Source organism: Salmo salar, chromosome ssa09, assembly GCF_905237065.1.
Source record: "Salmo salar chromosome ssa09, Ssal_v3.1, whole genome shotgun sequence".
Taxonomy (NCBI): domain Eukaryota; kingdom Metazoa; phylum Chordata; class Actinopteri; order Salmoniformes; family Salmonidae; genus Salmo; species Salmo salar.
In genome coordinates this window covers 115,074,787-115,091,505 of record NC_059450.1, presented here as the reverse complement: position 1 = coordinate 115,091,505, position 16,719 = coordinate 115,074,787, and the positions used below count along the sequence as shown (strand labels likewise).

Genomic DNA, 16,719 nt, shown 5'->3' with positions numbered 1-16,719 from the left:
GTCGCATGCGCAGAATACAACAGGTGTGGACCTTACTGTGAAATGCTTACTTACAAGCCCTTAACCAACTATGCAGTTCAAGAAATGGATAAGAAAATATTTACTAAATAAACTATAGTAAAAAAAAAAATCTGAAAGTAACACAAGAAAATGACATAACAATAACAAAGCTGTATACAGGTGGTACCGGTACCAAGTCAATGTGCGGGGATACAGGTTAGTTGAGGTCATTTGTAAAGTGACTATGCATAGATGATAAACAGAGTAGCAGCAGTGTAAAAACAGAGGGGGTTTGTTCAGCAGTCTTATGGCTTGGGGGTAGAAGCTGTTAAGGAGCCTTTAGGTACTAGACGTGGCGCTGCGGTACGGCTTGCCATGCAGTAGCAGAGAGAACAGTCTATGACTTGGGTGACTGGAGTCAGACAATTTTTGGGGCCTTCCTCTGACGTACCTAGTATAAAGGTCCTGGATGTCAGGAAGCTTGGCACCAGTGATGTACTGGGCCGTAGTCAGATGCTGAGCAGTTACCATACCAAGCGGTGATGCAACCGGTCAGGATGCTCTCTGGTGCAGCTGTATAACTTTTTGAGAATCTGGGGACCTATGCCAAATCTTTTCAGTCTCCTGAGGGGGAAAATGTGTTGTCATTGCCCTTTAAAAAAAAAAAAATGTTACCTTTATTTAACCAGGTAGGCTAGTTGAGAACAAGTTCTCATTTGCAACTGCGACCTGGCCAAGATAAAGCAAAGCATTTCGACACATACAACAACACAGAGTTACACATGGAATAAACAAAACATACAGTCAATAATACAGTAGAAAAATCTATATACATCATGTGCAAATGAGGTAGGATAAGAGAGGTAAGGCAATAAATAGGCCATGGTGGCGAAGTAATTACAATATGGCAATTAAACACTGGAATGGTAGATGTGCAGAAGATGAATGTGCAAGTTGAGATACTGGGGTGCAAAGGAGCAAGATAAATACATGTATTTTTGGATGGGCTATTTACAGATGAGCTATGTACAGGTGCAGTGATCTGTGAGCTGCTCTGACAGCTGGTGCTTAAAGCTAGTGAGGGAGGTAAGAGTCTCCAGCTTTAGTGATTTTTGCAGTTCGTTCCAGTCATTGGCAGCAGAGAACTGGAAAGTGAGGCGGCCAAATTAAGAATTTACTTTGGGGGTGACCAGTGAGATATACCTGCTGGAGCGCGTGCTACGGGTGGGTGCTGCTATGGTGACCAGTGAGCTGAGATAAGGTGGGGCTTTACCTAGCAGAGACTTGTAGATGACCTGGAGCCTGTGGGTTTGGCGACGAGGATGAAGCGAGGGCCAGCCAACGAAAGCGTACAGGTCGCAGTGGTGGGTCGTATATGGAGCTTTGGTGACAAAACGGATGTGATAGACTGCATCCAATTTGTTGAGTAGAGTGTTGAGGCTATTTTGTAGATGACATCGCCGAAGTCAAGGATCGGTAGAATGGTCAGTTTTACAAGGGTATGTTTGGCAGCATGAGTGAAGGATGCTTTGTTGCGAAATAGGAAGCCGATTCTAGATTTAATTTTGGATTGGAGATGTTTAATGTGAGTCTGGAAGGAGAGTTTACAGTCTAACCAGACACCTAGGTATTTGTAGTTGTCCACATATTGTAAGTCAGAACCGTCCAGAGTAGTGATGCGATCGGTTGAAGAGCATGCATTTAGTTTTACTTGCATTTAAGCAGTTGGAGGCCACGGAAGGAGAGTTGTATGGCATTGAAGCTCGTCTGGAGGTTAGTTAAAACAGTTTCCAAAGAAGGGCCAGAGGTATACAGAATGGTGTCGTCTGTGTAGAGGTGGATCAAATAATTACCAGCAGCAAGAGCGACATCATTGATGTATACAGAGAAGAGAGTCAGCTCGAGAATTGAACCCTGTGGCACCCCCATAGAGACTACCAGAGGTCTGGACAACAGGCCCTCCGATTTGACACACTGAACTCTACCAGAGAAGTAGTTGGTGAACCAGGCGAGGCAATCGTTTCAGAAACAAATGCTGTTGAGTCTGCCAATAAGACTGTTGTGATTGACAGAGTCGAAAGCCTTAGCCAGGTCGATGAATACGGCTGCACAGTAATGTCTTTTATCGATGGCGTTTAGGACCTTGAGCGTGGCTGAGGTGCACCCATGACCAGCTCTGAAACCAGATTGTATAGCGGAGAAGGTACGGTGGGATTCGAAATGGTCGGTAATCTGTTTGTTAACTTGGCTTTCGAAGACCTTAGAAAGGCAGGGTAGAATAGATAGATATAGTTCTGTAGCAGTTTGGGTCTAGAGTGTCTCCCCCTTTTGGAAAGCTGCCGCGGTCATCCCCCTCTTCAATCTATGAGAATCTCAGACGATACAAAAGAGGTTGAACAGGCTAGTAATAGGGGTTGCAACAATTTCAGCAGATCATTTTAGAAAGAGGGTCCAGGTTGTCTAGCCCGGCTGATTTGTAGGGGTCCAGATTTTGCCGCTCTTTCAGAACATCAGCTATCTGGATTTGGGTGAAGGAGAAGTGGGGGAGGTTTGGGCGAGTTGCTCTTGGGGGTGGAGGGCTGTTGATCGGGGTAGGGGTAGCCAGGTAGAAAGCATGGCCAGCCGTAGAAAAATGCTTATTGAAATTCTCAATTTTAGTGGATTTATCGGTGGTGACAGTGTTTCCTAGCCTCAGTGCAGTGGGCAGCTGGGAGGAGGTGCTCTTATTCTCCATGGACTTTACAGTGTCCCAGAACTTTGAGTTTGTGCTACAGGATTCAAATTTCTGCTTGAAAAAGCTAGCCTTAGCTTTCCTAACTGCCTGTGTGTATTTGTTCCTAACTTCCCTGAAAAGTTGCATATCACGGGGGCTGTTCGATGCTAATGCAGAACGCCACAGGATGTTTTTGTGCTGGTCAAGGGCAGTCGGGCCTGGAGAGAACCAAGGGCTATATCTGTTCCTGGTTCTACATTTTTTTAATGGGGCATGCTCTTCACAACTGTCCTGGTGTGTTTGGACCATGAATGTTCTTATGTGATGTGGACACCAAGGAACTTGAAACTAACGACCCGCTCCACTTCAGCCCTGTCGATGTTAATGGGGGCCTGTTCGGCCCTCTTTTTCCTATAGTCCACAATCAGCTCCTTTGTCTTGCTCACAATGAGGGAGAGGTTTTTGTCCTGGTACCACACTGCCAGATCTCTGACCACCTCCCTATAGGATGTCTTGTCGGTGATCAGGCCTACCACTTGTGTCGTCAGCAAACTTAATGATGGTTTTGGAGTCGTGCTTTGCCACGCAGTCTTAAATGAACAGGGAAGGTGTTTAGTCCCAGGGTCCTTAGCTTAGTGATGAGCTTTGTGGCACTATGGTGTTGAACGCTGAGCTGTAGTCAATGAACAGCATTCTCACGTAGGTGTTCCTTTTGTCCAGGTGGTAAATGGCAGTGTGAAGTTAGATTGAGATTGCATCATCTGTGGAGCTGTTTGCGCGTTATGCAAGTTGGAGTGAGTCTAGGGTTTCCGGCATGATGGTGTTGTGAGCCATGACCAGCCTTTCAAAGCACTTCATACTAATGTCCCGTTAGTAGGATAGTCTTAATCGTAGATCGTCCAGTTTGTTTTCCAATGATTGCACGTTGACCAGTAGGGTAGTGGTGGTTTACCTACTCGTCGGTAAATTCTTACAAAGCACCCATCCCCCTTTTCCTCAGTCTTTTCTTCACGCTGATGATGTGGATTTGGGCCTTGTCTTGACAAAGCAGTATATCCTTCGCGTCAGACTCACTAAAGAAAAAAAAAATCTTTGTCCAGTTCGAGGTGAGGAATCGCTGTTCTGATGTCCAGAAGCTCTTTTCGGTCATAAGAGACAGTAGCAGTAACATTATGTACCAAATGAGTTAAACAATGTGAAGAAAAAAAAACAACGGGTTAGTAGCCCGTAAAATGGCAGCCATCCCCTCCGGGGCCATTATTACACAATGTGGAACTACAATAACAATAGTGGAAATCTGATTCTCAGAACAGTCCAAGGCCCAGTACAAGAGCTGACGGAGATAGTTCGGTCAGACTAGTGATCCCACTGTGTAATATGTGACCTTTCACCTTTCAAGAGAAGTGTTGAGAGAACTGTCACTGTCTATGCTGTTTTGGTTGCTTGCCATTAAAAAAAAAAACAATCTAATTTCAGTTTACTCAATGAATTTCATTTTTTTTGTACTGATAGAGATGGCTCTAAAAACAACAGTGAGACCACTCGGATCAGCGATTGCATACTACAACGACATGGCATACTTGAAGTATGAAGTGGCATCTTGGCCAAGCATCCAGTACTATTCTGGTATGGATATTTTGATTCTCTGTTATGTCAAGACTCAAAAGGTTTGTCTTTTAAATCAGATTTCAGGGGATGGCAGGTTCAGTCTTAACTTTCCAGAATGTGACCAAACGTTAAGATGGGACGTTGAGGGGTGAGGCGGTTCACCGGCCCCCCTGAGACAGGCTCATGGGGCGAGGGCATTGTGTGTATGTGGGGGGGATCTGTTCTCTTTATATTACTAATTCTGTTCTGAAGGAATTCCAGCCAATACTAATCCATCCCCACCCTCCCCCCCAGCTGCTTATATGAAGAATGATCATGAGCTAGAGAGGGGAAAGGAGAGGGGGCTAGAGAAAGCCTTAAACATTAACTTCAGAAGTGGAACTATAGAGGACAAAAATGGAATGAAGGACCATTCTCTTTCTGTACAGTAGACACGTGTGACTTGATTGGATCGAGAGACTAAGGGCAGGACCTGGAATGAAAAACGCAATACCCCATGCTAACGTTAACATTTAAGAACTTTTTCTTTCATGTTTTTCCTTTTTCTAGTGTATCTATGCAAGTATTTCCTTTGTTCTACTTTTCCCCAGCCCAAACTGCCACCCATGAATTGGCTTAAATCCACAATGAAAGCAACACTGAAAACTAATTAAAACGTGACCTTCAGTTCTAAGTCTGCTTTTCTCAGCTTCCCCGTTTTACCTTTTCATTTCAGTAAACCTAGAAGTAATGCAGTGGGTTTTAGCTCCCAGTACACCTCACCTGAAATACATTAGTGTTGTCTTTAGCGCACAGGCAGACTACTGAGGTGAATCATAAGCAATGGCTGTGCAACATTGTGACCTGTAGTGTTTTGTAGCTTCGCCTACGTCTCATAATGTACTCTTCTAAACTATCTATGAAGGTAAAGTGTCTCTTGTTTTTGTTTATTTGTGTTAAAGTTTTTATGGGTTTTGTGTATAATCTTGGTTGAAATAAAGGGTTTCCTAATTTCCCGTGTCTCTTGGTTTCATGTTTGTTACCTTGCCTGACTCTTATTTAATGCTGGGTTCATATACACGTCTCCAAACTATGGGGGACAAAAGCCTTCATGCTCCCGTGCCCCTCACCTATAGAATATTCTCCTTAACCATCTGAGAGCTGCTCTGTCCCCGGGGAAAAAAAGGGCCTTAAAACCGACTTCTTACAGGCTCTTTTTCAAAGCCTAGATTGCTGGCCCACTGTTTTTATTGTATCTATATTTATTTTCTCTGTTAGAGTGTTTGTAATGAAAAGTGCTTTACAAATTACATTTATTTACTGTATTTTCCCCAGTTGTTGTTTTGGTGAAATAGTGTAGCATTTGTAAGACAGAAACCCAAGTTTCTCAGCTGTAGTTTTCTGTTCCAGCAGACTGAGTGAAACCGGAGGTGGGACAAGAGAAGATGTACCATAAACATTAACAGGTCAACAATCTGGTGTCTAGTAAATAAACCAATGTGGATGTCTTGGAAAGTTACGGGTCAGCAGTGTTAGCTATTAAACTATTTGGGAGTCAGTGGACAGTGTGTCCGTTCTGGCTAGTGATTCCCTTTGGCAACCGGACAACATACCCAAACATCACTGTCATAACTCTGATAACAAACCCAGTGAGCACAAGATGTCTTTTCAACATCTTATGCTCATAGAGGGAAATTATTCACATCCACAAATGTCCCGTAGACTTCCCAGCACCTGTTGATTCTTTGTGAGGTAATATACTGTGTAGGCTGATAGATGAACAAATACTCCACATTTTGTTGTTGATGTTATGTCTTGTAATATTACGCGAGTTCTCAATCAACCACTGGAGAGCGATTCGGTTTGCATTTTGCAAAGATTGGTTTGAGTGTGCCTGTGATGCTGAAAGAGCAGCTGTAACCGGAGAATGTATATGAGGAAAAACTTTACTGATTATCTCCTACTCTGGCTGACGTCACTCATACCTTTTATTCTCGTTCATCAAAGGATCACAAAATCTGTAGGAACCAGCTATTTACCCTTTTTAAAGGAGTGTTCTTTTTTTTTTCAAAGGATAGTGGCACGTGATCAAATGTTTCCTTGCCGGGCCTTTCCTTGGGCTTAGCAGGGCCTGAGGAATGTGCAGGCGTGTTGGTATAAGAGAGAAAGGGACTTTTCCGTGGTGTCAACCCTCATCTAGCCTGTTGGCTCACTGTCCACTGGACTGACCAACCTTCTGCACGTAGACAGGGAGGAGCTGTCAGAGATGGGGCTCTGCATCTACACGTGGATGGAGGGGTAGTAGAGGGTTGTGAGTTCGCACCCAGGTTGAGTTGGAATTTCCACTCTGTTACAGAGGGACGGGTTTGTGTGTTTCAGTATGTGGTGCTCATATGGTTTGGTATCCAGTATGGTTCGCTCATGGGATGCTGAGTTGATCTACAGGTACTCCTTCGTATGTAATAGCTTAATATTCCCAGGGCCCGGCTAAGCCTTCTATTTGTGTATCATGTGCATTGTCAGAGCAAAAACTAAGTCATGAGGTCGAAGGAATTGTCAATAGAGCTCCGGAAAAGGATTGTGTTGAGGCACAGATCTGGGGAAGGGTACCAAAAAATGTATGCTAAAATGAAGAACACAGTGGCTTCCCTCATTCTTAAATGGAAGTTAGGAACTACCAAGACTCTTCCTGGAGCTGGTCTGCCCAGCCAAACTGAGCAATTGGTGCCATGATTACTGTATATATGGGATAACCTTTGTATGCTTGCAATGATGGAAAAGTACTGGGTAAATGGAGATGTACTGCTTTAGTTCTCAGGCTGAGAATTGTCTGCACCTGCTGATAGTCACGCAGCCTCAAGGCCGAGATAGCAGAGTGAGAAACCACAGTCTAGACATGTTTTTCTCATCTTAGATACTTTATCTAATCCAATGCAACAATATGATTGACGGTAGGTTGTCCACACCAACTAGTATGAGGGTTGTTTCGCCACACAGATCTTTACTATAGACTACTGAGGTACTCTGTATGTGAATCTTTATTACGAAAGAGTTTTATACCAACGTTCCTGTGTCTGTGTCATCTATCTGGAAGACTGATTGTTGAAGGAAACTTACGTCACCACATGCAAAGGACCACCCAACAGCTGCATCATGCTGTGGGGATGTTTTTCAGCGGCAGGGAGACTAGTCAGGATCAAGGGAAAGATGAATGGAGCAAAGTATAGAGAGATCCTTGATGCTCCAGAGCGCTCAGGACCTCAGACTAGGGTGAAGGTTCACCTTCCAACAGGACAATGACTCTAAGCACACAGCCAAGAGAATGCAGGAGTGGCTTCGGGACAAGTCTCTGAATGTCCTTGAATGACCCAGCCAGAGCCTGGACTTGAACCTGACCGAACATCTCTGGAGAGACTTGAAAATAGCTTTGCAGCGATGCTCCCCATTCAACATGACAGAGCTTGAGAAGATCTGCAGAGTAGAATGGGAGAAACTCCCCAAATACAGGTGTGCCAAGCTTGTAGCGTCATACACAAGAAGACTCGAGGCTGTAATCGCTGCCAAAAGTGCTTCAACAAAGTACTGAGTAAAGGGTCTTATGTCATTTGACATTTCAGTATATTCTTTTTATAAATTTGCAAACAGGTTTAAAAAAAAATGTCTTTGCTTAGTCATTATGGGGTATTGTGTGTAGATTGGGGGGGGACAATTGAATACATTTTAGAATAAGGCTTTAACGTAACAAACGGTGGTAAAAGTAAAGGGGTCTGAATACTTTCCGAATGCTCTGTACATGTATTTTGAAGATTGTATGCTATTCATACGCTGCTCTTGCTGACCAGTCGTCAATAAAGCTTGAGTTGGACTCAAGTGTCTATAGTTTGTTCTCTGTCATCACAACCTTCAAGACATGGAATCCCTCTGCTCGGGCTCTATTTGGGTCTTGAAGAGCAAGACGTGGTCACTCAACTATGGTTAAGTATAACAATGAGTTTTCATGATAAATATGACATTATTAGGAACTTTCCCCTTGACCTTATAACACATATTTATTCTTATTGATACTATGTGTATGTACTGAACAAAAATATGAAACGCAACATGTAAAGTGTTGGTCCCATGTTTCATGAGCTGAAATAAAAGAGCCCAGCAATTTCCCATACGCACAAAAAGCTTATTTCTCTCAAATTGTGTGCACAACTTTGTTCACATCCCTGTTAGTGAGCATTTCTTCTTTGCCAAGGCAATCAATCCACTTGACAGGTTTGGCATATCAAGTAGCTGATTAAACATCATAACCATTACACAGGAGCAACTTGTGCTGGGAACAATTAAAGGCCACTCTAAAATGTGCAGTTTTGTCACACAACACAATGCTGCAATTGGCATGCTGACTACAGGAATGTCCACCAGAGCTGTTGCCAGAGACCAGCCACCCAGACAGCTGATGAAACTGAAGAGTATTTCTGTCTGTAATAAAGCCCTTTTGTGGGTGGGCCTGGCTCCCAAGCGGGTGTGCCTATGCCCTCCCAGGCCCACACATGGCTGCGCCCCTGACCAGTCATGGGAAATCCATAGATTTGGCCCTAATCAATTTATTTAAATTGACTGATTTCCTTATATGAACTGTAACTGAATGAAATCGCTAACATTTTAGCATGTTGCGTTTATATTTTTGTTCAGTATAGTATAATCTTTGCTCAGGTTTAAATGATTTTCACTCAGCATCACCTTTTCTTGAGGTGTGGTCAGTAAAGGGTTAAATGGGTGGGTGGGCTTTCCTCTTGACCCCCACAACGGAATGGGACAGCGGACTGCGGATAAATGAGGAGGATGATGAGAGCGAATCACCTCACATGACAACGATTATAACCTGGGAGTCTGGTGGGCGTGGGAGAGAAAGAGAACGAGAGAGAGAAAGAGAACGAGAGAGAGAAAGAGAGAGCGAGCGAAAGAGAGAGAGAGAGAGAGAGAGAATAACGGAGCACAGAACACATCAAGAAATGTCTTAATTCGGCGCGCAAATGTGCATGTATTATCTCACCACCATTTACCGGGTGATTATTTGACGCTTGTGATCTACCGTTCATCAAAGGTAAAGAAACTCTAAAACAATAATATATTAATTCCTACCATTTAAAAGTGATGGTGGCAAACCATTTGCCAAGGAGTTTTGTTTGTCGTCAGACTAGCATACATTTAAATGCTCTGAATTTAGAGCACATTGACACTGATTTTTCATGTATTTCATGTGGTAAATTCATGTGGTAGTGTGTGTGTGTGCATGCGTGCATGCGTGCCAAGCAGGTTATTCATGCTGTGAAACATTAATTCCTATGTGACTTTTTAGGATCAGCTAGGCTAGAGTATTAGTGAGTTTGGTTGGGACCATTGCAAGGTAACACATTCCACTGAACAAGAGACATGCTAAAGCTCCTTTGATACATTTCAAATCAAATTTGTCAATTTATGGCACTGGGCAGACAGGCTAATACTAAAGGTTAAAGAATGTGCCTGGTTTGTTTGTTTCTATCGGTGCACTCTTAGAAAAAAGGTGCTATCTAGAACCTAAAAGGGTTGACCCCATAGGAGAATTGGAGAACCCTTTTGGTTCCAGGTAGAACCCTTTTGGTTCCAGGTAGAATGCTTTTGGGTTCCATGTAGAACCCTTTTCACAGAGTGTTCTACATGGAGGCCCAAAGGCTTCAACCTGGAACCACAAAAGGGATCTATGGGGACAGCCGAAGAACCCTTTTGGAACCCTTGTTTTTAAGAGTGTATGTTGTTCTTTGGGTAACCAAATAACCTTTGCAGCAGTGGTCATTGATAGAAAGTCCTGGCTTTTACAGACCATTCTGTCATTTTTTACATTAACTTGCATCTGATGGGCTGCTCCATCAATATCGAGCATGAAATGTGACTTTTTCGTGTGCCTGTATCCTCTGACAGGTGAGATGGCGAGCAGGTTGGGGCTCCCCCACGGCAGTTCCCTGCACAGATGCATGCTGGTCCTGACCTTCCTGCTCCTACTGTGTGAGATCGTTGTCAGCCGCCTCTGTAACTCCCTCATCACCATGGTGGATGTCTTCCACACCCTCTTCATCCTCATGCACATGGCTCTTCCTCAACCCACCCTGGGCAGAGGTTCCCCAAAAAACCCACCTGCCTCCCCTCTCTCCACCCCCAACACCTCCACCCCCACTCAGTCACCTGTCAAATCTCCCCCATATGCCCCAGCCACCTCCTGTGTGTCCCCCATCCCCTCCAGCTCAACTCCCTGTCCTTCTCTTCCGCTCTCAACCCCTGTTCCCACCATCACTTCCCAGTTTCCCTCCAAACCTCTCACCCCTACAACCACCCATTGTTTCTCCTCTCACCACTCTGGTTCCAACCACCCCACCTCCACCCTGTCTATTCCAGCCAACCCTTTCCCCAGACCCCTCACCCCTCTGGCCTCCCTGTGTGGCCTGTCCTACAGTGGGGCGAGGGTCCAGCCCCTGGGGGCTCTGATCTCAGCTCTCCTGCTGTCTGCCTTGTGTGTCTCTGTCTCTCTAGAGATCCTCAGCCACACCCTGCAGCCCCACCCTATACAGCGCCCTCTTTTGGCCACGGTGATGGGGGCTGTCAGTCTGCTCTACAACCTCCTGGTGCTGGGGCTCAGCTGGGGCAGCTTGCTAGAGACCAAGACTAGAGCTGCCTGGGAGGGGGAGGAGAGCTCTGTCCTTGGTGGGAATGAAAAAGGTACAGTGAATTCTTTGCTTTTAATATTAATGTATGTGTGGGAGGGTGGGAATTGTGTACAAGTTCACTAGAATATAAACAATGAACATCTGTTGTTTGTTTTTCATTCCTTCTCTCCAACACACCACAGTCAAGGCCAAGGTCCAGACCAAAGACAGCACGGCAGTGGGGGGAGAGAATTACGTCAGTAACCTCCCTACATCTCTAGATGGTGCCTTCCAAGATGGAACACTTGTACTCTGTAACCCTGGGACATCCAGTGTCCTGAGCCCTGACAGTGACTCACAGCACCCAACCCAGACATCCCCACTCCATACCATGGTCCCTCAGGGTCCCCTTTCAGACCACTGCCATGGAGCACACACACTCCCTGCAGACTGCAGAACTTCAGAGACACCAAACAGCTTCTCACATCCAGAGGCCAGTGTCTGTCATCCAAAGGACCCCCACTCTGAAGTGTCTAAGTATAGTGCCTGCATGGGACACAGAGGTGAGAAATGGTATCTTCCTGTCTTTGGCCTTGGCAGTACTATGCTTGGGGACCATGTTGCATTTTATGGTCTTATCTGTCCTAGTCTGGAATTTAAACAACAAATCAAAAGGAGGACTAGGGAGTCGAGACATGGTCAAAGACTATCCAGTTCTTTTTTGGGGTGGGTGGGCTACACCCCATCCCCTGATTGGAGTAAACTATCAGACAACAATACTTGTACTGCTACATACAGCTATTTTCACTCATGTACATGTAGTTAAATAATTATACACACCTGTATATCCCTAATTTCCTTTTTCTGCAAATGCTGGATTTTCACTCACAGCAGCCAATCCACCATTCATTCTGATTTTAACTCCAACCCTCCGATGTCCACAGATCAACCCATCTTTCCCAGTATGATACCATTTTGTGTTGCAAAAGGAAATAGCATCTCCCCATTTTACTGTGATGTCTTACGAGGGTCTTGAACCTCCCTATTTTGAAAATGTTTACCGATATTTCCCTATAAAATAAATACTTTACCCAAGACTATAATGATATTTCCCATTGACTGATCATGATTTTTCAGATCCCCCCCAACAATATTTTGCAGGTCCATCTGAACCCTGATTTTATGACAAAACCATCACAGAAGTGAGCCACCGATGGAGAGTACTAGAAAAGATGGCTGACCCGGTCAGACTGTTCAATGCCCTATATATTGAGCATTCTTTTTATAGCAAGTATTTTATATAATAGCTTAAATTGAAACGAGCGGATTGATGTGTCAATTGTTGTTTTATATATCAGTTCATAGACCCGATGCCAAGGTATTGGACATCAAATACCTGTTCCGAACTGACTTGAATTTTATGCAGCATTGCTGTCAAACCTTTTGACTTTAAAGACATGCTCCAGAACTTTGGCCACTACTTTTTTTGTAGTGGGCTGGAAGTGTCAATGTCTACTTCATAAATGCATAATCTATGATCAAAATTACTTACCTCAATTAGGCACAAAATCACTAGTTTGAAAGCAACTGTTTTTCTGGAACCTGTACTGCGCCATTTCCCCCCATCTGGGCCAGCCCCCCAGCAATTCGATTTCAACCAATGAGCTTCAGCCCCTTGCTATATGAGTGACAGCTAACAAGATGCACACACACAGCAGCACGACAGAGAGAATAATGACATGGTGCACTTATCTGCACATTTTCAGGGACCACTTTTGACTCATTAACACTACTTTCAGAACTACTGGGTAAAAAGTAAACAAAAGTACCGGAGAATCTCTCTAAGTGAAATCGAGGTGTTTTTCAATGTTAATACTAATCAAGTTAAGCCATTTCATGGGTGGCAGACAGACTAATTATTACATTATTTCAGTTTTGTTTATTTCTTCCTACCTTACCCTCTTTTTAACCTGTCTCCTCCTCAGAAAATCAGACAGACCCCACCACAGCCTCAGCCCTAAAGTCAGAAAGCCCTACAAGCCTCAGGGTCCAACTTCCCGCCTATCTCCCATCCGTCATCTCCCTCACTCAGGCACTGCTAGGCTCCATCCTGGCACTCACCAATGGACTTACCCTGCTACTCCTGGGCCCAGACTGCCTGCATGGCTCTGGGGCCTGTGGCCCCTTCGTCTACCTGGACCCTGGCTTCTCCATGGTGGCTGTGGTGCTGCTGCTGGCCACCACTCTGCCCCAGGTGTGCCGCTACGGTTGGCTGCTGCTCCAGGCCGTCCCGCCCCAGGTGTGTGTGTCTGATCTGGGCCGGCGGATCGCTAGTGTGCCAGGGGTGCAGGCGGTGCACGACCTCCACGTGTGGCAGCTGACAGAGAGCTGCCTGGTGGCATCTGTACATGTCCACTGCCACGCTGGGTTCCAGATACACAGGTTTGTGTCTGTTTTTATAGTACAATACAATGCATGTTGATGATGATGGGGAAATGGTGTTGGATGGACAGTAAATATACTCAATATGCATCTATTCCCACAGGTGTGGTGATCTGTTGTCGGGGGTCACCAAGGTGCTGCAGAGTGTAGGTGTGAGCTGCTGCACCATACAACCAGAGTTCCTCCTCTCCACTCCCACAGCCAATGGCAACCTGGATAACAACACCACCAACCCCACCATCATCCATAGGGAGATACCCCCACTGCCCTCACACCTGGCCTGCAGCCTGGCCTGTGGGAAGGGCTGTGCTGGGAAGATGTGCTGTGCTCCTTTGGAGGAAGGGTCTGCAGAGCCACTGGCACCCCCTGTTGGGGAAACTGAGGAGGAGCCTCACACGCTGATCATAGAGAACACCTTTCTTTGAGGGAAGGACCTCTAGGATGTATCTCAATAGAGTGGGCTCCTTGCATCCTTTCCTTCATATGGAACTGATGTGAGAGGACTGAAGTGGAGCAAACCACTTTTGGCAATTAAGATTCAGCTTGGGGATTGAATAGAATACATTATTATTGTCAGAATATTCTTAAAGACTTCTGTCCCCGTGTCATTGAGGTCATTTTAGAGAGCTAGATAGCCTAATGTAAGAATTAGGCTCAGGTAAAGAGTAAAAGTCCCAGTAGTCATCGTGTGTGTGTGTGTATTTTGGGATGGGGTGGGATAATAAACAGTATTCCTATGGGTACTCAGAAAGGGCCTGTATGTGTACTGTATGTATTGTATTATGTATGTATGCATGTACTACATCGTTATGTTGGGATTGTATTTCATTGTATTAACACGGTGCCATACCAAAGAAACAGTAGATTGTAAGCCAAGTCACTCACCTAATTAAGTGTTCATTCAATAATGCCATTTCAACATACATTACCGTTCAAAAGTTTGGGGTCACTTAGAAATGTCCTTGATTTTGAAAGAAAAGCACAAAAAAAAAAAGTCCATTAAAATAACATCAAATTGATCAGAAATACAGTGTAGACATGGTTAATGTTGTAAATGACTATTGTAGCTGGAAACGGCTGATTTTTAATGGAATTTCTACATAGGCGTACAGATGCCCATTATCAGCAACCATCACTCCTGTGTTCCAATGGCACGTTGTGTTAGCTAATTCAAGTTTATTATTTTAAAAGGCTAATTGATCATTAGAAAATCCTTTTGCAAAGGGTTAGCACAGCTGAAACTGTTGTTCTGATTAAAGAAGCAATAAAACTGGCCTTTAGACTAGTTGAGTATCTGGAGCATCAGCATTTGTGGGTTCGACTACAAGCTCAAAATGACCAGAAACAAAGGACTTTCTTCTGAAACTCGTCAGTCTATTCTTGTTCTGAGAAATGAAGGCTATTCCATGCGAGAAATTGCCAAGAAACTGAAGATCTCATACAATACTGTGTACTACTCCTTCACAGAACAGCACAGACTGGCTCTAACCAGAATAGAAAGAGGAGTGGGAGGCCCCGGTGCACAACTGAGCAAGAGGACGAGTACATTAGTGTCTAGTTTGAGAAACAGACGCCTCAAGTCCTCAACTGGCAGCTTCATTAAATAATACCCGCAAAACACCAGTCACAACGTCAACATTGAAGAGGCGACTCCGGGATGCTGGCCTTCTAGGCAGCGTTGCAAAGAAAAAGACGTATCTCAGACTGTCCAATAAAAATAAAATATTAAAATGTGCAAAAGAACAAAGACACTGGACAGAGGAACTCTGCCTAGAAGACCAGCATCCCGGAGTCACCTCTTCAATGTTGTCGTTGAGACTGGTGTTTTGTGGGTACTAACATTAACAATGTCTACACTGTATTTCTGATCAATTTGATGTTATTTTAATGGACAAAAAATGTGCTTTTCTTTCAAAAACATGGACATTTCTAAGTGACCCCGAACATTTGAACGGTAGTGTATTTTCACTGCCATTATTGCACATTAATGACAAAGTTGTATGTCTAATCATTCACTTTTTGTGTACATTGAATGTGTAAAATATTTAGGGCTGTCAAACAATCACAGTAATTAATGGAATTGATTGCAAAATAAAGATTTTTACATTTAAAAGGCAGTGCATTGAGGTACAGGCATACTATGCTTTGATTGTAAGGGACGGAAACACAACATTATCTACAACAGAATTTTCACCATAAACAGCACAAATGTCACTAACGTATAGCTATTAATGCTCCCAATGTTTAAGTAGGTCTACTCCCTCTTATCAATGTTCTTGAAGTTTAACACTTGCGCACAGCAGACAAACACACATATGCTCTGCTCTCTCTTTCACACACACGACTTTAAGTAGTGTTACAGGTTTTTTAATCGCTTTGGAAATGTATTGAGAACATTGGTTTAAGATAGGCGTCCCGTTAACGGGACAGTTGTAAATCATGCGTCATGATCGCAGATTTTAGAAACACCAAATGTCGGTACATATAAGTGTCTTATATCAGCTGAAAGCTTACATTCTTGTTAATATAACTGCACTATCCAATTTACAGTAGCTATTACTGCGAAATAATGCCATGCTTTTGTTTGAGGAGAGCTCCTAACAACAAAACACTTTTTTCACCGCGATAGGTTTGATAAATTCACCTCTGAAGGTGAAATGTGTACTTAAATTCTGAAATCTTGCTCTGGTTTATCATCCAAAGGGTCCCAGAGATAACATGAAGTGTCGTTTTTGTTAGATAAAATCCTTTTTCATATTCTAAAAAGGTCCATATAGCATGCACGATCGATTTTGTATTTCCACTTGTTCAATTTGCAAAGAAAGGAATCTGAAAATCTAACCCTAAATGTTGTTTCAACCAGTCAAATACATGGTCCCGTGTGGCTCAGTTGGTAGAGCATGGTGTTTGCAACACCTGGGTTGTGGGTTCGTTTCCCATGGGGGACCAGTACGGGGGAAAATTGTATGAAATGTATGCATTCGCTACTGTAAGTTGCTCTGGATAAGAGCGTCTGCTAAATGACTCAAATATAAATAATGTTTGTATATATTCCTCTGAGATCATAGAACGTAACCAGAATTCACTATATCTTTAGGGGTATAGTATATCCTATAGGACACCAAATTTGGTCAGAGAGCGACGCCTTGATGACGCGGCCGTATCTGTTGCAGAATTTTGCTGCTAACCTTGTGCGACAGCAAGCCTTTTCTTTTGGGGCAAAAATCCTAAGAATATGGAGAGTTATGAAGTTATGAAAACTGGGTGTTTTGCAAATGTTGAACTTATAATATGGCTACTAATACTGGA

General features: G+C 43.9%; 1 protein-coding gene across 1 annotated transcript; it reads left to right on the top strand.

Annotated features, from left to right (window-relative positions):
* The first annotated feature begins 9,085 nt into the window (after positions 1 to 9,085).
* LOC106612386 (probable zinc transporter protein DDB_G0282067) lies at positions 9,086 to 14,161 on the top strand. Its single transcript, XM_014213470.2, has 5 exons — positions 9,086 to 9,395; positions 10,250 to 11,041; positions 11,172 to 11,531; positions 12,954 to 13,410; positions 13,514 to 14,161. The coding sequence occupies exons 2-5, from the start codon at positions 10,255 to 10,257 to the stop codon at positions 13,833 to 13,835; spliced, it is 1,926 nt and encodes a 641-aa protein (XP_014068945.2). The 5' UTR covers positions 9,086 to 9,395; positions 10,250 to 10,254; the 3' UTR covers positions 13,836 to 14,161.
* The last annotated feature ends 2,558 nt before the right edge of the window (positions 14,162 to 16,719 follow it).

Bases quoted from the DNA above. Each gene is read 5' to 3' on its own strand.
- LOC106612386 (XM_014213470.2), top strand. From the start codon at position 10,255: ATGGCGAGCAGGTTGGGGCTCCCCCACGGCAGTTCCCTGCACAGATGC. The intron at 11,042-11,171 runs GTACAGTGAATT...AACACACCACAG, and splicing joins CCTTGGTGGGAATGAAAAAG to TCAAGGCCAAGGTCCAGACC. The intron at 11,532-12,953 runs GTGAGAAATGGT...TCTCCTCCTCAG, and splicing joins TGCCTGCATGGGACACAGAG to AAAATCAGACAGACCCCACC.